Source organism: Electrophorus electricus, chromosome 13, assembly GCF_013358815.1.
Source record: "Electrophorus electricus isolate fEleEle1 chromosome 13, fEleEle1.pri, whole genome shotgun sequence".
NCBI lineage: Eukaryota > Metazoa > Chordata > Actinopteri > Gymnotiformes > Gymnotidae > Electrophorus > Electrophorus electricus.
This window is the reverse complement of record NC_049547.1, coordinates 283,740-305,927: the sequence shown is the minus strand read 5'-3', so window position 1 is coordinate 305,927 and position 22,188 is coordinate 283,740. Positions and strand designations below refer to the sequence as shown.

Here is a 22,188-nt window from a genome sequence, read left to right as displayed (position 1 = left end):
GGCCGTGTGCAGCCCGTGGGGGGCGCTGTGCTCGACGTGTCCATGAAGGCAGGAGTGACGAAGGCTGGGGGTTTGTTATGTTTTATTTATGAATGGAGATTTAAGGAGTCTAGTTGATGGTGGATTGTGTATTGATGTGCTTTGTTGTGTGTTGACGGTGTGTGTGTGTGTGTGTGTGTGAGAGAGAGAGACGGGCTCTTGATCTGGGGCTGTCTCCTGTGAGATTTACAGCTTACAGTGAAGACAACACCTGCCAGCCCATCTCTCCCAATGTCTTTCTCAAATCCTCCCTCCCTCTCTCTCTATCTCTTTTGTTCTCTTGCTCTTCCTAATTTTTCCTCTTTGTCTATAACAGGGTTGATGTGAGACCCTTCGACTAAATGTAAGACAGCAAAGAAATAGATTAGCTAAACCTGTGTGTGTGTGTGTGTGTGTGTGTGTGTGTGTGTGTGTGTATACGAGAATGAGTGTATGGGAGGGGTGGAAGGCATAACTGGGAGAAGCGACGGGTGACAAGTGTGTTTATTTTGTGTGCTGAGTGTATGCACCAGTGGTCTGGTACACAGGAGGAGCCTGAAGTATTAATCTCGCACGCGCGCGCGCACGCACACCTCTGCTACCTCCAGCAGGTGTTGTTCTTTGTATGTGTCCCTGGCGGTGTGGGACACAGGACCTTAGTCTGGTCTTCAGTGCCAAACCAGGAGTGTCGCTCCTGAAGAGACACTGTAGCAAAGCACCTCCCCCGAGCGCCTGTGCTCAAGCTGTCCCCCTTGTCCTGGATGCTGTGGCTAGCTGGCTCTGTTCCAGAAGACGCAGAGAAGGTCATAGCGCCTGCGTTCCCTCAGAGTCCAGGCTAACATGGTTCATCATCTCCACAATCAGACATGGCTCTGAATGTCTGATTAGGAAGGCAGGCAAGGAGCCAAGAAGAATGTGTGTGTGTGTGTGTGTGTGTGTGTGTGTGTGCATGCATGCATGCGTGCACGCACGCAGTAAATCAGTGTCTGATTGAAGCATGCAACAGGACCAGAGAAAATACACACAGGACACTAAGGGAGGGGATGGAAGGCCATTTGAACACACACACACAGACACACAAAAACACACAGACACACAAAAACACACACACACACACACACACACACACACACACACACACACACACACAGACATTTCAACACCAGTTTGTAATGTAGGACGTTTTTTGCTCCTATATTTAATGGTATTCTGTATGTAGATGGTATATCTTTCTGTTGTTTTATGGTAATGAGTAACTTGGGGGCAGGGCTTATGAGAGTCTATATGCAAACTACAGAGCCTGTGTGAAGCCCCATCCATTCAGCAGACACAAAGACCTGTTACTGCAGGGAGGGATTAGGTTTATATATAGTAACCCTCAGGCATGAAGACTCACCACTGCATTGTCAAAATCAGCAATGAAGGCGTCTAAACGTTAACGTGTTGATTTCATTGTTCACACATAAATGTGTGATTCTCTGGAAATGGAGCCTAGAGCTTCAACAAATGAAAATGACAAGCAGTCATGTCTTCTTTGTGAAGCATAAAGCCTTTTTCTGGTTTTGTAGTCCATGTACCCTCCTGCGTTCTGGAGGCTGGGGTGTGTAGTTGTGCCTGGGTGTGTGGCCCGTCTCCTGTCACGAGCCTCCAGCTTTGGATGCCTGCGTTAATCAGGGAAATCTTCCTCCGGCCGCCTGCCACACACGCCACCGTGACATTCACGGCAGGCACAAGAAGAGGCTTTGGGCTACGTGGAAAACCATCAGTTTCTCCCCAGAAACAGTACTAAATTATTCCTCCTGCATCGTGCAGTCTGTGAAAATAGAGCGTAGCTATCCTGGGCTGTATCTTTGTTTTGAAGGGACTCTGACAGATGCTTGTTTAGATTAAACCGGGGGGGGGGGGGGGGGGGGGATGCAGTCACCATGGTAACGCGGTTAACAGATATTTCCATGGAATAGACTTCCCTAAATCTCATTCCCAAGATCACTGCAGGAATATTAGTCATTGTGTTTCTATACACGCAGATTACCACGCTGAGTCACATCCGGACATTTCGGAGTAGCTGGAATGTACCACACGTCTGGTGTAAAAAGGACTTACACACATTCTGAACGTGATCAAACTACTGACTGAGCAGTGAAGGTCTACGCTGTGTTCACTCCCACCTGTACAGACCTCAAACTCACTAAACAAACGTGAGGTTTCAGGCAGGATTAAGACTGCACACACAGGCCACGTGTGTGTGGCTACAGTATCTCTCAAGGTGTGTGTGAGTGAGTGAATTCAGTCATATAATTTCACTCACTCACTGAGCTCAACCTTGACTGACTGTGAAACCATGCACCTGTGTTTGTAGTGCTATTGTGGGTGGGACTTATACAGACGTGGTGGTTGGTTTTAATGTATCCACATACATTCATTTTTCATTGCCAATAAAACCTTTTTTAAAGTGCTCATTTCTAATTGCTAAATTAAAGTGCTAATTTCGATCTTCAGGAAGAATATTCGGGATATCTGCTACAATTATTGGTTGTACCAATAATCAGTCAATCCCCAACACACACACTCTCATCTGCAGTCTCTCTATATAGGTTTGGCTGTAGCTACTGAATTGTGATCTGTTTGCTAAGCTCTAAGTAATTCCCTGTGTGCCCTCCATGAAGAACACCTCATGGGCTGGGAACACACACGCGCGCACACACAGCCGAGTGACCTGAACACACACACACAGCCCACCAGCCTGAACAAACACACGCACCATATTCAGCTAGCAGATGCCCAGGTACCCTCTGCCAGTATAACTCATTCATTCAGTCTTTCTCCCTCTCAGACGGTTATCCCACCTCCTGACACTAAACAGGCTCTGTCCAGAGCCGCTTGTCCACGCTGCGCAGGACAGAGAAGGGACGGGACACGTCAGTGTGTCCAACAGACACTAGAGTCAGGCTGTGAGTTGTTCAGTAGCGGCAGAGCTGCTCAAAAACCTGTCTCTCTAACCCTAATGAACAGTTTCAGTCAGTGTTGTGTTAGACATAGAAATGGTTGTAGTGTGTTCTGTGTGTTGTGTAGCCTATAATCTAACATCACATATCTAGTTTCCACATTACAACACACACACACTGTACTGGGCCTCTGCAGGACTACTGCCCCTCAGTGGCCTGGTCTTCTCTGTGACTCGACATTTGGCTTTTGAAGGTTGGTCCCACTGGTGGGGATGGGGGGATGCAGTGGTGTGTTTGTGTGGGTGTGTGTGAGTGAGCAGGAGTTGGGGATGCACTGGCCTCACAGTCATCTGAATGTGAAGTGGATAGTGAGCCGTGATCTCTGGTCTTCCCTGCCGCAGGCAGCCCGGCCCAGATCTGTCACTCGCTTGTCCCTTAGTGGAAAGCTCATAAACTATGACAGTCATGCTGATTGGACCAGCTCGCGCTCTCTCTCTCTCTCTCTCTCTCTCTCACACACACTCACATACATACCCTCAGCTGCTCAAACAACCTGTGGGTGAGTTCTGTGAGCTTGTAGCCTGTTTTCAGTTCACCTGAGGCTAGTGGACTGAAGTGTGTGTGTGTGTGTGTGTGTGCCCTTTCTCCTCTGCTTACAGTGTTTTTAGCCTGGCCAGCAGCTCTGTAGTAGTGCTGTGACATGATTGTTGGTAGTTACTGTATCGCATGCATTTACAAGAGTGAGGATTAATTATTAAGTAGGTGAAATGGTGTGTGTGTGTGTGTGGTGGTTTCCTCTGCTTTGATATACATTTGAAGGATTAGTTCTGGTTGTATGTGTAACGTTGAGGATGCAGAGCAGGATGCGTGGACGAGTTCCGTCACACAGAAACAAATGTTTATTAACACACAACCAAGACGACGTAGCTCGCAGGCTATCAGGGTTAAATATCGACAACTCTAATGATTAGACAATACCTTAAATACTCCCACAGTAACAACGGAGAATGGAAAAACAGGTGTGACACGGGGAGAGCATAGCCGTACTAACAAACAAACACGTGCGTAGGCGTTTGGGAGGATGGGCCGTATGTTCAGCTGTGCAGTTACACATGTGTAAAGCACCTTCTGGGACCAGCCTGGGGGTGTGTGAAGGCCGTGGGGGTCCAGACGCATCCCAACTATCTGCCTCCAGTGTCAGGGAGTTTTGCAGGGCAAATGTCACAAATTTAATTTGTGTTGGAAAGAAATCTCTTCTGACTAGAGAATGTCCCCAGGTGTCCAGAGAAGTTGTTTGACTTTTATTCCTTCCCCCCTCACCCCCCCACCCCCCCAGTGTTGGACATGGCCCGTCATGTACCTCTGTACCGCGCTCTTCTCGAGCTCCTGAGGGCCCTCTCCACCTGTACGGGCCTCGTCCCACTGCTGCTGCCTCTCTCAGGAGACGCCGGCGAGGAAGATGAGGATGAAGAGCGCTGTGAGAGCCCGGCCTCAGTGGGCATGCTGTTGGCCAAGATGAAGACCTGCGTAGACACCTACACCAACCGCCTCAGGTTAGTGCCAGCCTAGTGGGGAGGTTGTGGGTTGATCCAAGTTCTGCCACACAGCTATTGGATGGACCCTGACCCTGCACTCTAACTGGACATTTCTTTGGCTTTTACTGAGCAATGACACTAAGTTGAATGAAGTTCAGTGCAGCGTTCGGAAGACATGGAGGGTGGTAAGACGAGAAGGGACACATCGTCTGTAGGTGAAGTCAGGGACACTCTACTTAAAGCAGACATCCAGCTCCAGGGCGAGAGCATACAGAGGGACGTGCACACAGAGACAAACTTCACATCCTCTGTTAAATTACTGCCATGTCAGAAAACTCCACCCCCCCCACACACAAATACACACCACTGGTAGTACACACAGGCGGAGGGTTCACGACCCCACACACACCACCAGTGAGTGTTAAGGTGTAGTGTGGCCTTAGATCCTTCGTGTAGTGATCCAGTCAGATCTGATACCTGCATCAGCGTGAGCTCAGCTGTGAATGAGTTTGTGTTTGTAATTCATCATGAATAAAACTTCAAAATAATTTGATGAGAATCAAACAGTCTGTGTGTGTCCTCCGAAGGCTGCTGCTACCACCGTCTCTCTCTGCCCCCCAGATTAGATGTGATGTCTCTTCTGTATGTTTCAGATCAAAGAAAGACAAGAGTAAAGCGGTGATGAAGACAGAGCCATCTGACCCAGAGCCCGAGGGCCTGACTCTGCTCGTCCCCGACATCCAGAAAACGGCTGAGATCGTCTACGCTGCCACCACCAGCCTGCGCCAAGCAAACCACGGTGAGGGGCACACACATACGTACACGCACGCATGCGCACACACACGTTGCTCTGGTTCAGTCTGTCCAGTATTTATCAGCTATCACTGACGGTCAGGTTTCCCTTTTGGTTGCGTTCAGAATTACATGGCAGCGTGACGGTTAGTTAATGACAGCTGCCCTTCCCAGGGAACATGGCTACTTACCCCCTCCAGCGTCTGTGGGAACGCTGTGTCCTGCCATTCTGGCCTGCTTCTTTTCACTGAACAGGAGCACACCCGCACACTCTCTCACCCCAGCTTTCTCTCTCCTTCTCTCTGTTTCTTTATTGCCCTCTCTCGCTCTCTCTTTTCCACCCACCTTTGAGCTTGTATGCTCTGCTTTTATAGTTTTCTCATCCTTTTATTTACTCTTTGCTTCTCTCCCCACTCCCCCGTGATTTTGTGTACCGTCCACCACCACAAGGGAGTGTACATGGAGACTGATCGATGTGGTTGTCACTACCCATTAGGAAATCCATATGATAACATTTCTAAGATGTGTCCTCTCCACGGGGGGACAGGGAGGAGAGACAGATGTTTAGTCCTCCCTCTTGAACGGGGCTGGGACGGACGAGGCTCGGGACTTCCTAATAAGCCCTCTGATTGGTCCAGCACTGTGGCTATAGGCTCGTAACGACCTGGCTGTTCCTGTGGCATTAATACCCAAGAGCAGCGTGACAGCATGCGTGGGAATGGATCTATCGACGTCCCCGTTTATGACGCTCCCAGCCAAGCATGCGCCTACATCCTTGTAAAAGGCGTGCAGAGTTTAACGGAGCGTTCCGGCCTGCCCAGAGTCCGGATCTCCCCCCCCCCCCCCCCCCCCCCCCCCCCAGCTGGAAAACAGCATCTAAATGGCATACATCTGCCAGACCTCGGGGCCTAATCGTGTTTCCGTAGGAATGCTGCCGTGTTATTGGAACACGGGTCTCTGGGGCCTCGTCACCATCACTCAGTAGGGCTCGATAAGAATCGCGCCTGTGTAGCCATCTTGTACCAGCGCGGATGTCATTTGTCAGAGCGGGTGGGTGCTGTGATGGGCTCTTTAAGTATGAGCACACTGCCGAAAACAAACGCCAATCCTCACGGTTACGCTCTACATCAGCCGGACTTCTGCTGTATGCTTCGGACTCGCGTGTCGGACGGTGCCCTCTCACACACACACACACACTTGCACACACTCACTCATACAGACACACGCGCACACACACACACACGTGCGTGCGCGCGCGCACTTATCTGATGCCTTGGTCGGTGTTGGCAGAGCGGAAGATGGCAGAGTGTTCCCGGAAGGCGGTGGCGAGACCCAAACCTCTGTCTGTCCTGCGCTCTCTGGAGGAGAAGTATGTCTCTGCCATGAAGAAGCTCCAGTTTGGTGAGTACAGAGGGACACAGTGGACATAGTCTTCCATCGTCCCCTCACTCCTTATGTCTCCACACCAAGATAGACCTGCCCTGCTTCACTCAGCCTGCAGTTGGCTGAGGTCATCACCAATGACACGCGCATGCACACACACAGACAGGACGGCTGACTTTGTGCATCTCAGAAATGGCTTGATCCGAATAAGTGACACTGTGGGGTGTGTGTGTGTGTGTGTGTGTGTGTGTGCGTGCGTGCACTCTCTCTCATGCAGACACATTTGAGATGGTGTGTGAGGATGAAGACTCAAAGCTGGTGTTTAAGGTGAACTACCACTACATGTCTCAGGTGAAGAACGCCAGTGATGGCAACAGCGCAGCGCGGGCGAGGCGATTGGCCCAGGAAGCTGTCACTCTCTCCACTTCCCTCCCCCTCTCCTCCTCCTCCAGCGTATTTGTCCGCTGTGATGAAGAGCGCCTTGACATCATGAAGGTATTACACCCTGCTTTCATTTGAACTCATCTTCCTCCGTAGGACCTCTCACGCCCTGCCCCACGTTAAGTCCACCAGCATCAAACTCTCACACTCACTCACCTGCTCTCACCCTCTCTCTCTCTCTCATATACACACACACACACACACACACACACACACACACTCTCAAACACACTCTCTCTCTCTCTCTCTCTCTCTCTCTCTCTCTCTCACGCACACTCACCCTCTCTCTCTTTCATATACCCTCACACACACACTCACTCACCCGTGCTCGCTCTCTCTCTCTCATATATATACACACACACACACTCCCGCTCACTCTCTCTCTCCTTCTCACACACACCCACACACACAGCCTCTTTTTGCATGTGACATTTAAGGATGCCTCTGACCCCGTGTGTGTCCAGCTCTCGCTCACTGAAAATGTCAGTGTGTGGCAGTGTGCTTGGCTCTGGAGGTGCTCTGCTCATGTGACGACCGGCTCACACACCAGCTCACACACGGGCTTGTTTGTTTGGATTTATAAGCATTTTGTTAATCCGGTCTCATCATAATCATGGAATTAACATTTTGAATGTTATATTGCTCGCATAAAAACTATAAGTGAATAGTTTGACACATTTTGCAGTTTTGCTCTTTTGTCCTGTGAGGTCTGTAGCAGGTCATTTTTGCACCATCTGTAGGTTCAAAACCTTGTCAAAAAACATTTCAAACCGTTCTGAATAACTAAAATCTTGAGATTTAATGCTGGCCTACTTCTTTAAATGTCACTAGAAGGGTGTGATTCCTCCCCCGCTGTGTGGCTGTCGCTTCATTGGTTGTCTTAGCAACTGTCCCTCGCCCCTCCCACCCACCAACCCTGTCCACCCCGTCTCTCAGGTGTTGATCACGGGGCCGGCGGACACGCCCTATGCTAACGGCTGCTTCGAGTTTGACGTGTACTTCCCACAGGACTATCCCAACTCGCCCCCGCTGGTCAACCTGGAGACCACGGGGGGTCACAGCGTTCGCTTCAACCCCAACCTCTACAACGACGGCAAGGTCGGCCCGGCCCACATGCACACTACCGCTGTCGCTTTCAGTCTTAGTCTCACGTGCCTGATGTCCTCATGTTTCTCATGTTTCTCAGGTGTGTTTAAGCATTCTGAACACCTGGCATGGGCGCCCCGAAGAGAAGTGGAACCCCCAAACCTCAAGCTTTTTACAGGTCTGTGTCTGCCTGTTCTCACGAATCTCTCGTGCGTGGACACACACACACGCCTTTTTCTGTATAATATCGATTGGGAGGGGACATGTGTACTAGTGTCCCAATGCTGTGGGCTTTGTCCTGTACTCCCGGCACATCTTCATTGGTGGGTGTGTGGATGACTGCCGGATCGATACATGGAGATGAACAAGACTAGAGGAAAGGAGCCCCATGGCCTGGGGGGGGCTGGATGAGCACTGTGTAATGGTGGTCAGTGTGGACAGCCAGAGTCAAATCAGTCCAGAGACTTTAACTCTGTGATTATCCAAACCTGATGGAGTCTGAGATCCCTGATTTGAAGGTGTTTGTTTATTTATTTATTTACTTACTACTTAATTCACCTCGAGCTGAATTGATTTCCCTTCTGTGGGGTGTTTTTGAGCGCGGGGTGGTGTGGGTAAATGGGTTGAGGGGGATGTTTGTGTTTGTTTGTTGCTCACCAGCTTGTATACTGCTTGTAAGTGACACTTCTTTCAGGAACGCACATCTCCCCCTCTCTTCTCCTTCCTGCTGCATCTCTGTCTTGTAATCGGCTAACGTTTTCATACTGTGTGTGTGTGCGTGCATGCGCAGGTGCTAGTGTCTGTACAGTCTCTGATCCTCGTGGCAGAACCGTACTTTAATGAGCCGGGTTACGAGCGGTCGCGTGGCACTCCCAGTGGTACCCAGAGCTCGCGGGAATATGATGGGAACATCCGGCAAGCCACTGTCAAATGGGCCATGCTGGAGCAGATCCGGAACCCTTCAGCCTGCTTTAAAGAGGTAGACACACATGCACACACGCTCGCTCACACACGTTCGCTTGCTCGCTCACATACACACACATACACATGCACACACACTTGCACTCTTAGGTGTGTAATTTTGAAGTAAACTGAAATGGTGTGACCCAGAGCAGTTGTGACTCACTCCCTGTGTGAAGGATGGCAGCATGTGTGTGGGACAGAGCTCACTCCATTCCTCTAACAGTGCACGTGTGCTGCTGGCCCCTAACTCATGTGCACTGCTGGTGTTACTGCACATGTGCTTTTGACTTTCATCTCAATGTGGACCAGTCCAGTCTCTGTCACTCTCTCTCTCTCTCTCTCTCTTCCTACCCCCCCCCTCCTCCATTTCCTGATGTCCTTGACACAACACATCGTGCATGCAGAAGGAGATTGAGAGCCTGAGAGAGAGAATGCAAGGACTACTGAGTACAGAGAGGAGAGGGCGACATGGAGACACACAGACAGACACACAGACAGACAGACACACAGAGACAGAAAGTGGTAGCAAGGCCAGCATGTTACTAATTACTGCTCAGATAGTGAGTTATTGATGTGGAATACCAGTCCAACAGCTCCATATTTCCAGAAGCAGTTTTCTTGTGCGTGTGGGCGTGAGCATGCACGTTTTTGTGTGTGTGGGGTTTTTGTTGTTTTTTTCCTCCGTTTTCTTCACGCACACACACTTATACACACGCACACACACACTTAAGCCCACTCTAATTGAGGGGGGATAAACTGCACAACAGTGTGACGTTCCCACACACCTGCCTGGTGACAGTGAGTCTCAGGAGCCTGTCAGACAGACAGAGACAGAAGTGATGAGACGTTGTGTAACTGGTGTGACACACACAGTGCCATCCTGACTGGAGCGTAACAAGGCGGCACTATACCCACTACACCCACACGTCTGCCTGCGTGTTAATCGCGGCCTGCCCTTCCCTGCCATTTCGCCTGGCCCACGCCGTGTTCAAGGGGCGTGTCTCACCTCCAGCGACGGCCATGCACCTGCCTGCCAGGCTGTAACCATGCCAACCTGGAGGACAGTTATAAGACTGATGTATTATCCCTGTGCCATCCAGCACATTAGGGCCTGATGCTCTTGCCATCACCATGCCAACACCAACCTCATTTTAGAGCGACTGCGGACTTTGGTGTTGCTGCTTGCTGGGGTAGACAGCGAAACTACTGCAGGCAATCGGCGGAATTAAAAGTGTGATATATATTTTTATCTTGGATATTGTAAGAATATCACAGCCTTGTGCTTAATGACAGGGCTGTGGAGGTAGGGGAGGCAGTGTGACTCACCAGAAAGGCCCACAGTGTCTGTCAAACAGGGAAAGCAATTTAAGGTCAATTTAAGGTCAAATTAATTTGTTGATGAGCTAGTGAGGACCTCTGTTAAGATGGCCTCTCCACGGCTCCCATGCCATCATGAGGAGTGGGACGTGTTGTGTGTGTGCTTAAGCTTAAGTCTTAAGTCTTTCTGGAGGCTGATGGAAGGTGTTACTCTGGGCACCCCATCCAAATGATCAGACACTCAGGGGAGTTCTGCTCCGCACCGGAGGGAGGAACACGGAAAGCCACCGTGGCGTCACGTGGCAGTTGGGGCGTCGAACGCGCATTTAATCAAATACACTCTCACTGCAGAAATTTGAGAGAGCTTCCATCTCCCACTGCTGCACATACACACTCACTCACTCAGATATTGTTTGCAATAAAAGTGAAAGTGCCAATAACACTGCAGTAGAGCAGAGTGCACAGAGGGACGGACACACACACACACACAGAGAGGGACTCTCACTGTCTGTATCTCTGACACACACACGGACGTAGCACTAAACACTGCTTGCTGACGTCAGAGTGGGGAGAGCAATGCACACACACACACACACACACACACACACACACACACACACACACACACACACACACAACTGAAAATTCAATTATGTCCCACACCACTCCTCCAGAGCTGCTGCGCTTAGTCTGTATGTCACATATGTCAGGAAATGAAATCTCCCTGAACTAGAATTAAAGTGACGATTGAACATGATGAAATGACATCATTTCCTGCTACAGCACTTGAGAAATCAGAATGAATGTTTATATCCATGATGAAGAGGATGGAGAGGATGAAGAGGGTCATTAGAAACGCATCATCAAAGAAGTGCAGGGGTGTGTGTGTGTGTGTGTGTGTGTCAGAGAAGGTAGATAACCCCCTTTTATGGAAAGAGAGAGAGAGAATGACAGAAATGGAAAGTAAAAAGATCCAACCAGAGAAACTGAAATAGGAAGACAAGGAGAGATGGGGGGGGGGGGGGGGGAAATGACCCAAGCAGCTGCTCTGTGCACCATTCACATCCCTGAGCCAGCGAGCACAGTGCCACAGTTGCCGGGGTTTCTATGGCAACACTGGCAAGGCTATCGATCTCTCTCTCTCTCTCTCTCTCACTCACACACACACACACACACCCTCTTTTCCCCTGATGCATGATCGCTGCTTGTTTTTGCAGACAGGCATCAGACTCAGGAGAGAAGTGTGTGTGTGTGTGTGTGTGTGTGTGTGGTGCTCGTGAGCACATGCATGTGTGCTCATGTGAGCAAATCTAAATCAGACAGTCTCATGGAGAGCGTGACTTATGGCTGTCTGAGAATGTATTTGGGGGCCGGTGTATGTGTGTGCGCATGTCGTGTCATGTCAGTGTGTTGAGATGGCTGCACTCAGAGCAGTTTGACTTGGCAGCTGAAGGTGTGAATAGGCCAGGGGTAGATATGGAGAGAGGGTGATGGAGTGAGCAGTGATGGATGAGCAAAGGGAGGGAGGGAGAGAGAGAGAGAAATAATGAGTCCTTGCCATGTGGTTGGAGATGGGGTATGGATCTCTCTCTCACTGGGTGCATGCATGTATGTGGGCAAGAGAGGTGGGTGTGGGTGGGCGGAGAAGAGGGATCAGACTGGTACTCATTCTCCCGCCCCTGGTCATGACTGACTGTCTACACATGTACACTGCTTCTGGCCTTGCTGTTTCCCGGGACACCATGTGAAGTTCTTGGTTGGTCAGTTGTTTGTCTGAGTCGTGGCATCAGTAGTGGTGCAGTGTAGCTCACAAAGAGTTAATCTGGGTATGACGTGTGTGTGGAGTCTTTCTGCTCCCACTCTGTGAGTTCACTGCGAGTTATACTGTGTATGACTATGTATGTGACGAATAAACCAAACTTGAACATGAACAAGTGACAGCGATTCGTTAGGAGGCTGACAAATTGGAATAGATCAAAACTAACCCAGCGTACATTGGACCCGGCTATGTGGGGCCTTGTATGTCTAGGCGTCCCTGATGCTAGTGGGTGATGCCACCACACACTCAATCATGAAAAAAATCTCAGTTTCAGCTGTTGAATGAAAGATGTGTAGATCTGACATAGACGAGAAGAGAGTGGAGAAACCAAGCAAAACCTGGTGGGTTTACACAGGACACGACTCGCTGAACCATGGCCAGCGTGCATTTGACTTCTGTGAGAGGCTTGACAGCGTCTGAGGAGGGAGAAGCCCTGGCGCCTGTGAGAACAGCACAACTCACACACCTCAGACTGAACGCTGATACACCGGTCTTCCTCAAGCTCATTACGGTCTTTCCACTACATTGTTCTGGACTATGTAGCTCAATAAAAACAAAAACCAAACAGAATTTGTTCAGGTGCTTCAGGACTGTATGTGGCAAAGATTATCTGCTTAGTTTGATCTGAAATGTTTTAAAAAGTGGTAGTACAATAAGAGCCTGTAATACGGGGAACCTCAGCCAGTCCCTGTAGAGCTGAACTCTGGGGAAACATTCAGGCTAATAGTGGTGCTCGTGTGTGTGTGCATGTATCTGTGTGTGTGTATGTATGCATGCATCTCTGTGTCCAGCCTGTGTGGTAAAGGTCATTTGTCAAGCCATCCTGATCTGATTTCTCTCTCTCTCACACACACACACACACACACCTGCATTGTGTTCATTGACTCTGATGTTTGCTCATTCAGTTCGCAGTGTGATGGATGGTCATGACAAATGCCAAAAAGTCACATACACAATGAGACGCTTAGGGGTTATTCTGCTAGAGCTCTCTCTCTCTCTCTCTCTCTCTCTCTCTCGCTCTCTTTCTTTCTTGCTCTCTCTGTCTCTCTTGCTTTCGCTCTCCCACACACACACAAACACACACACACACACATACACTCTCTCCCCCCCATCTCTGTCTCCTCACGTAATAACGTTCTCTCTCTGTATGGCGAGCTGGTTGTCATTCTCCTCAGCCTGCCTCTGTCTGCCTTCAGCCGTGTTCCTGCCGTAAATAAGACCCTAATATCTCCATGTCCTCATCATTAGAGAGGGAGCCACAAATGTCACAGCCTTTACAGCTCTGCCATCCCTGTGGGACAATGGAGCTCAGGGAAGAGCCCGAGGTCCAACTGGTTCCTTCTTCAGAAGGAACGGAACACCTTTGTCCATTAGTGTGGAAGGTCATCCCCGGGAGTCTCCACATGCCGACCGCGTTGTGGTGTTGGCTCCAGTGTTGGGGGCTCTGCTATTTCGTCACAGCCAAGGTGTAACATTAAGTGCTTGACCAGTGATGCGGTTATAATACACACACACACTTTTCTGCCTCCACATAGTGGGAGTCTCCTTGTGGGAAGTGGCTGAAGGTAGATTTGTAGATTTGTACCTGGATACTGTTGTTGTTTTGTGGGTGGGGGGTTATTGGTGTTGGTAGGATGTTGCAGGTACCTTGTTTCGTTTGGGAGGATTCGAGGTTTTCATTCTTCTGGTTGTTCTCTCCTCATTCCCTGATCTATTTAATAAAGAATACAACAGAAGAGACTACTACTTAGTGTGTGTGGGTGGGTGTGTGTCTGTCTCTGGGGGGTGTGGGTGTGAATATTCTCTGCTGTGGTCTGCAGGTGATCCATAAGCACTTCTACCTGAAGCGAGCTGAGATCATGGCTCAGTGTGAAGACTGGATCTCTGATATTCAGCAGTATAGCAGCGACAAGAGGGTTGGACGCACCATGTCCCATCATGCAGCGGCACTCAAGGTGCAACACATACAATACTACAGCACACACACACACACAATACTACACACACACACACACACACACACACACAATACTACACACACACACACACACACAATACTACACGCAACATATGTTGTTTGTTTGTTTCCCTGCAGAGGCACACAGCTCAGCTAAGGGAAGAGCTGCTGAAGCTTCCTTGCCCAGAAGGCCTGGAGCCAAACGGAGAGGAGTTTCCAGAGAAAAGCTCCTCCCTCATGGTGAAGGAGCTGTCTGAGCAGGAGCCAGAGAAGCAGAGTGACAGTCAAGAGGCCCAATGCAGTGATGGGCAGCTATGAGCCCCGCCCCCACCCAAGAAACCCCGCCTTCCCCGACACGCCTCCTTATTTCCACTGGTATCACAGACTTGATGGCTTCAGTGCTGAAGTCGACATTTTGTCAATATTTGTATGTAAGAATCTAATTATGTATTAGCATAAAATGAGAGGAAAATAAGCAAAATCAGAAGTACATACAAAAACAACAGAAAAGAGGACTGATCTCCTGACGTTATGCTACACCCTTAAGAAAACAGTGGACAAACTCCATCTTTTATTTACCTGTAAAAGAGTGTAAACTTTTTTTGTGCTTTTTTTCCAATTGTGAAATAACCACTGATTGCTATGTTATTAAACTTATGTACACATAATTACAGAAGAATCGGTATATATGAGGGAACTGAGACGAATGTTTGCTGACTGAGTCCCCCCACACACCCCTGAGGAAGATATCGGTCAATCTTTAAGGAAACTATTTAAATATCAAACCCACATGCCCACATCTACCTTCTGGAAACCTCCGGTTCCCCAGCGACACGCTACTTTGATTTCTACAAAACTCCTGTAAACTTCAATAAAGGCTGCGATGGAGATTCTTAATCACTATGGTTACTGAATACTGTTGTACAGGCTGTTCAAATCATACTTTTTTGCCTCTCACTAATTTTAAATGCAAGTTTAATAAATGCAACCTGTTTTACTTTGCTCGGATATACACGTCCCTGTCGCTGTGCGTCGGAAGTATACTGGGTGTGTGTGTGTGTGTGTGTGTGTGTGTGTTTGCAGCTTCGCTTTTTAGCTCGACACTGATTATATTCTACTATTAGCTGTATGAGCTCAGTCCTGGTGTCTGATTCATTCCCACAAGTGCTAAACATTAACCTGAGGGGGAAAGTGAAAGTAAAGCTCTAAACTTGCATTTGTTCCGAAGAGAGGAATTGTATTTTAGGTGTTTGACGCTCCGTCTTTTTACGCTGAAATAACACTACCGTTTCTGGTGTTTAAAGGTGTCGTTTGTGCTTTCAGGCTTCTAACGCGCCACGAGCACAGACAGCCCAAATGGAGCAGAATTATTCCTGATACAAACACTTTAAAGTGGCAAACTATGAAAATAATTCTTTATTTTTACTATTTTATTCTACAAAGTGCAGCTCGCATGAGATTAATCAAATTGTTTTGTACTCAACAAATGAGCCATTTTATCTCCACAGAGTGGGTCTCCCAGGGAGGTGACTGTAGATGCTAGCATCTCCATCCTCCAGGCCACCAGGTGTCAGTACAATGGCTGTTCCATGACGTTTGCGTCACTTCTCGCGTTATTGTTTAGCGGCACTACGCGCCGCCCAGGAGTGAGATCAGTGCGCTCATTGTTTCCTTTGTAAATACAAGGATGTCAAAAGTCCATCATGTTGGGCTGACCTAAAATTAAGCTTTTTGAATCTGTTGCAAATGTAAAATTCAACATTTTCTGCTGCCTAAATGTCCGCAGGTGTCCTAGTTTGTGTTTGGCAGACATGCAGTGCTCGTCGCAGTCTTAGTCGTGAAGGTTTCCACTGCGATTTGCTGTGCCATCCAGGACGTAACGGCAGGCTTGCGTCCACTACTTCATCACGTCATGCCTTTCGTTCCATCTTTTACATATTAAATGCCCCGTTCATTTCTAGTCTGCGCATATGCCACTACGTGTCCCTGTTATCTACAGCACCTTTAGCAGGCTCACAGAACGATAAGGTCTCGCCACGAGTCCACCTAACAACCACCCACGTGTCTGCTGGTGTGTTGGAGGTGTGCGGGAGGTCTGCTGGCTTCCACAGGCTCTGGTCTCCATGGACTACAACTTTATTTTTGTTATGATTCTGATTACGTCTGTCGTTATGCGACCTGAAGCTTTACCAGTGATGTTTATCTGTAATCAGCAATTTGAATGCATATATTATGCCTCACACCCGAGTGTAATTAACACAATATAATTAATATAGTCCTAAATAAAGAAACTTGTACGCAGGGAAGAATATACAGTCAGTGGAGCATGATAAACAGATATTCGTATCAATTTTCTTTCTCTCTTTAAAGTGTACATGTACTATATTTTCTGAGAGAGAGAGAGAGAGAGAGAGAGAGAGAGAGAGAGAGACTGACTGGCTGTGAACAGATTTTCTTTGAGAAAACATAATGAGAGATTTTATTGCGTGACTCCTTACCGCGGTGCTGAGAGCCCGATTGTACTGGAGTGTGTAAGATCGTTAGTGGATCGTTTGAAATGAAACTCTCACCCTGCTGCCTATTTTGGGACACCAGGTTGGGAGGGAATGGTTCTATATGGGTCTGTATGTCTACACCAGTCACGTGCAGAATAAGTCCTGAAGCCTGCAGTTCCAGCCATGGCACTGATATCTGTCTGCGTCAGAGTTTGCGTGTCTCTCGCCCGTGTGCTCTTTCTCCAAAAACACACATAATATTGAAAAACAGCAGTTGCCTTCAGTGTGTACAAACACAAGAGGAACTGATATCATCTCTCAAACGTCTTTAGCCTTCGCTTTTAAAACTAAACCTAGAGTGATTTGGTTTATGAATGCAGTTAATCTGAATAACCTTAAGGTTCCATCTCCCAAAACAGACGTTCTCGCGTACGAGTTCCTCTCTTCGCTTAAGAGTGCATCTGTGCTTCTACTTTTATTGAGCTGCAGTATCTTTCTACGGCCTGTGTGTTGCTCAGGCTGCAGCAGGGGCCACAGTCAGAGTTTGGGAGCAACGATCAGTGGAACCTGCATTACGAATGTGCCCAGGGGTGTGTGAGTTCAGTCTACAGCCTTCCACAGTTCAGGTGTTTACTTGTACACATCCCTCTCGTATTATATGACGAGCACAGTGACACAACTCAGGAATGTTGTGGTGGGGTGGGCGTGTCCATTCTTGGTCTTCAGGACTCCCGTGGCCTTTAATGGAAGCAAACACCCAGCTGTGTTAGGGGACCAGTAGCCTTTCCCTCTAATTAAGTGTGTCCTTTACATTAGTGTGCTTGGCTTCTTAGGCTGGAAGCACGCATCATGGCCCTGGTAGCTGGTAATGTGTGATGAGATGTTTGCAGCGTGTTCTGGCTGTCTTTGTGTGTGTGCCATATATTTAAAACATCTCTGACTTGTACAGAACATAATGATAATGTCATTATGTCAATTTATGCTGGAACTGTAATTGTGTAAATACTTATAATTAGTAATTGTATGAAGTGGAAACAAACAAAAAACAGGCCGATTTGTGTGCGTTAACTTAATCAACCATCACTAACGTTAGTTAGCTGGCTGCCATAGCCAGCTAGTTAAGATACCTGGACAGTTAATCCAGGGTGACCTTATGTCCTTTTTTTCATGGACATATTCTCTTTTTAGGACTTAAAAACGTGTCCAGCCAGGACTTCTAAAATGCTTAAAAATGTCTGGGATTTGGATTTTCTTTCTTATTGATATTTGCATATATTATCCAGCAGTTTTTAGTTCCTGCCTTCTCTCATGACACACAGTTGGTATATCATGTACACGCCCTACACACAACCACTGGTCAGATCTCAGATGTGTGTCGCTGCCTCACAGAAGCCCATGGTCAGAGAGACGTACTTCTCCTATAAGATGTTTTATAAGGAGTCCTTGGGGTTTGGGCTCATTTTTTGTGATATCCATTTTGTCAGGGTAGCGCATGCATGTGACAAAGATAATTTGACATTAATTAGTCTCCTGCCACACCCACCCCACCATCTACACACTGATTAAATTAAAGGGCAACTCTTTAGGCTGGTAAGTCTAATAAAACAGAAATGGAAAAAACAAATCTGACAGAATAATAGATGTGCAGTAGCCAGAGTTTATGTGGAAATCAGAATTGATTAGACTAGATTCTTAGGTGTGGATTAGAGACTTGCAGCCCTGGCGAACGAATAGGACATTCTCTCATGAGCCATCCGACATACGCAAGAGCAGCAGAAGGCAAGAGAGTAGACAAGGATGTTCTCAACAAGGCCGTGCGGATACTGAACCTGAGAGTAGACCACAGCTGCTAATGGACTGAACCCACCCTGAATGGATAACTGAGGGCCAGACAGTCCTGATCCTGAAGGACCCCAGAAAGGGGCAGTTCCATCCAACTACCACCGCTAACCTGCCTCTGTACAGCATGGAAGCTCCTGCCAGACATCACTTTGGCTAAGATGAGTAAGAACAAGAACAAGGCAAGAACATCAGAGGAGCCAAACACCAGCTAAGGGCAGATAAACCAGTCACTCGAGACTGTAAGACCAGACAGACCAACCTGAGCACCACCTGGACTGACTACAAGAAAGCCTGTGATTCAACGTCCCACACATGGATCCTGGAATGCTTGAGGCTGTATAACATCAACGGACTCTAAGAACCTTCATCAAGAACTCAGTGGGGCTGTGGAAGACGACCCTAGAGGCCAACTTTAGACCAATAACACGAGTCCCCATCAAGTGTGGGATTTACCAAGCAGATGCCCTGTCCGAACTTCGCTTCTGCATCGGCCTGATCCCCCTCAGTGAGATCATCACCAAGACTGGATCCAGATACCGGCTACAGAATGGAACAACTATCAATCAACCACCACCTGGACATGGATGACATCGAGCAGTATACCAGAAGTGAACGAGACATCGACTCACTAATCCCACTAGTCTCATCAGGATATACAGGAACGACATCGGAATGTCATACGGACTGGATACGTGTGGCCGTATGGTTAGAAGAAGGGAGGTGGCTAGAATAGAGGGGCTCGTACTACCTGAAGGTAACTTGGCAGATGTTGAGAGCAGCTGCAAGAACCACAAGAAAATGAGAATCACAAAGAAGCAGGTACAGCCAAATGCCTACAAAGAGCAAGACGCATCCTGAGAAGTCATCAGATATATCAACACCTGTATGATGCTGAGTATGACGGTGTGTGAGTGGGGGGGGGTGTCCTTGTTTGCCACCCAAGTGTACTTGTAAGTAAATAAAAACAATTTGCTAAACTTTGGTCACCATATCTGGATTTGTCTTCATATAACAATGAACAGATTTCTGTTTATATGACTATGGTTATTGTACTTTATGAATTCCTTATCTCTGTCATTACAATACACTATTAGCTATTATTCTAAAATAAATTAATAAATAAATAGCTTATCTCTTCTGTTAGTGACTTTTCAGAGACAGAAGGGCAGGAAATGAGTTTTCAAATCGAGTCTCCAGACTCGTATCTGATTCATTCACGGTCTGAAGACCACTTAACTATCATGCGAAAGAGGAAACTGGCAGCCGCATGCGACCCGTCTGCTGTGACCTGTGCCACGTTGCCTTAGATGTGACGGATGGATGCAACGCATGAACGGACACGTGATTACGTTAGAAACTGAAGTCTTATATGTAGCCAATCATAAGCAATTAACCTCAAATGTAACATAATTGACATGGCTAAGCTTGACGACGTTAGAATTTATAATAAATTATGTTTAACAAATGTTCAGTTACAATTGCTGAGTGGCCGCTAAAATCCAAGAAGAAGCATTAGTGTTGAAGCAGGACAATAGACCTCGCTAGTTACCCTGTTTAAAGTATATCTATCTATCTATCTGTCTGTCTCTGTCTATTTCTGTCTGCCTATCTATCTATCCATCTATCTGCTTTTTCAACGCTCCCCCTTTAACAGAAAGGACGTTTTCCTGACGTCTGCGCTGCTGTTGAGCAGTAATGCGCGCACGAGACAGCGAGCCGGGAGCTTTTCTGTAACGCTTCAGTTTGGCTCGCGCTCCTACCGCTGGGAGAGCGCACGAGCTCACTTGAGACTCGTTGCATTCAAGAGTTGGCAGCACGAGCCCGCGTGGATCTGTGTGCCGCGCGGTTGTGTCCGGCTGTTAGCGCGCCTTTTTTGCGTGCCAAACCAGCCGCAATATTCGCAGTGGCAGTCTTGAAAAATGACTTCAATCATGCGCGCGCTGCTGTGCGCTTGACAGTTCCGCAAATGACAACTGCGGTGCGAGAGCAGCAGGCGGGGAAGCCCGCGCGCCTCCTTTAGCTGCCGCTTCTGGAATACCTGCACGGCATATGAACCGCACGCGATAATACACGCACGCCTCTTTGTAAAGTCACACCCGGACACTCAGGAGCGCTGCATTATACTGGCGCGCTATTAATAATTTAGATGGGTGTGTGTGTGTGTGTGTGTAATGCCCCCCCACCCCCCACCCTTCTCTCATGTATACTAAATATACTATATGCCATACACACACACAGAAATACATACATACAAATATTGATTTTGCAAATATGAAGAAAAATGTCCAAACATATTGGGTTGTTTGTTCGTTCTTCAAACAGAGACATAATCCCAGACGCAGGGTTGGAGGAGTTAGGAATGATTCTTCATTATCTTTGTTCCTTATTACAGCCTTTTTAGCATGAGCAATGTCGCTTTAGCTCCTGGGATTAAGGAAGCAGCACCATGTCCTGATCTGGGAGACGAGAGACCATCCACATTTCATTACGGTGTGTTTTAGCTCCTCTCGCAACTGCAGACTAACATGTCTCATGGAAGCACAAGACAATACAGTTCAGTAAAAGCAATAACCCTCATGGGAACAGTAACGTACCGACACTGAACTCTCCAGTAGGGAATTAGTCACGCTGGCATTTTCCCAGTGCTGTCAGACTTCACACTGGCGGTACAGCAATACCTCTGTTCCCTTTCCTCTGTCAGTGGGACAAGACGGAGCGGAAGAAACAATGAAAACTGGCGGAAGGGAAAAATGTGAAATTCCAAACCAGTGTTCCAGGACGGACTGGAGTTGCCTTTTATATGGAGATGAGAGGAACAGTTTGGTCTGTGTTTAGTGTCGTGGGGCATGCTGATGGATATAAGAACTTTGTTGCTTGTCTGTGAATGTCTGTTTGTGACATTAAGGTATATAGATATACCCAAACACACATACAAATACTCAACAACGAGACTCAGACACACCCACACACACGAATACATAACAGATTTATAGATATACCTGAACACACACACACACACACACAAACAGGTATATAGATATACTTGAACACACACACAAATACATAACAGGTATATAGATATACCTGAACACACACATACATACACAAATACATAACAGATATATAGATATACTTGAACACACACACACCCACACACACAAATACAGATTTTTGTGAGGTGAGATATTTAACATTAACAACCTTTATTTTGATCGTATTTAGTAAAAGATTGTTTGGAACTCCACCTCTTATATATGAGAAATAAATAACACCTGGTAGTATTCAAAGACTTAATAAGTGTGTAGGTCATACAGGAACTGCAAATACAGAAAATGTAAAAAATGACAAAAATTATATTTTGTATACTGACTTGTTGGTTTATTAGCAAATTTACTTTACTTGTACCTGTAGGATATAGAACCAGCTGGATGGGAAAAGCAGTGCTAGGACTACCCAAAAAGTAAGTGTAGTCAAACTACAGCTACAGACCATGACAAAAGAGTTGAAAAGAAAGGTTCTTAATGAGGAAAAGACGTGTTTAATTGTAGCTTTACTGGCAGAGTAAAAAGACGTGTTTAATTGTAGCTTTACTGGC

At 47.5% G+C, this 22,188-nt stretch overlaps 1 protein-coding gene across 8 annotated transcripts in view; it reads left to right on the top strand.

Annotated features, from left to right (window-relative positions):
• birc6 (baculoviral IAP repeat containing 6) overlaps positions 1-15,264 on the top strand; it is an 87,631-nt gene extending 72,367 nt beyond the window's left edge. For all 8 annotated transcript variants that reach the window (XM_035532725.1, XM_035532723.1, XM_035532726.1 and 5 more), the window contains exons 66-74: positions 4,300-4,516; positions 5,152-5,297; positions 6,581-6,691; positions 6,951-7,168; positions 8,051-8,212; positions 8,301-8,378; positions 8,991-9,179; positions 14,120-14,254; positions 14,395-15,264. In XM_035532725.1, the coding sequence (XP_035388618.1) occupies positions 4,300-4,516; positions 5,152-5,297; positions 6,581-6,691; positions 6,951-7,168; positions 8,051-8,212; positions 8,301-8,378; positions 8,991-9,179; positions 14,120-14,254; positions 14,395-14,574 (1,436 nt within the window). In that variant the 3' untranslated portion in view covers positions 14,575-15,264. The remainder of the gene's footprint in view (positions 1-4,299; positions 4,517-5,151; positions 5,298-6,580; positions 6,692-6,950; positions 7,169-8,050; positions 8,213-8,300; positions 8,379-8,990; positions 9,180-14,119; positions 14,255-14,394) is intronic.
• Positions 15,265-22,188: the final 6,924 nt, after the last annotated feature.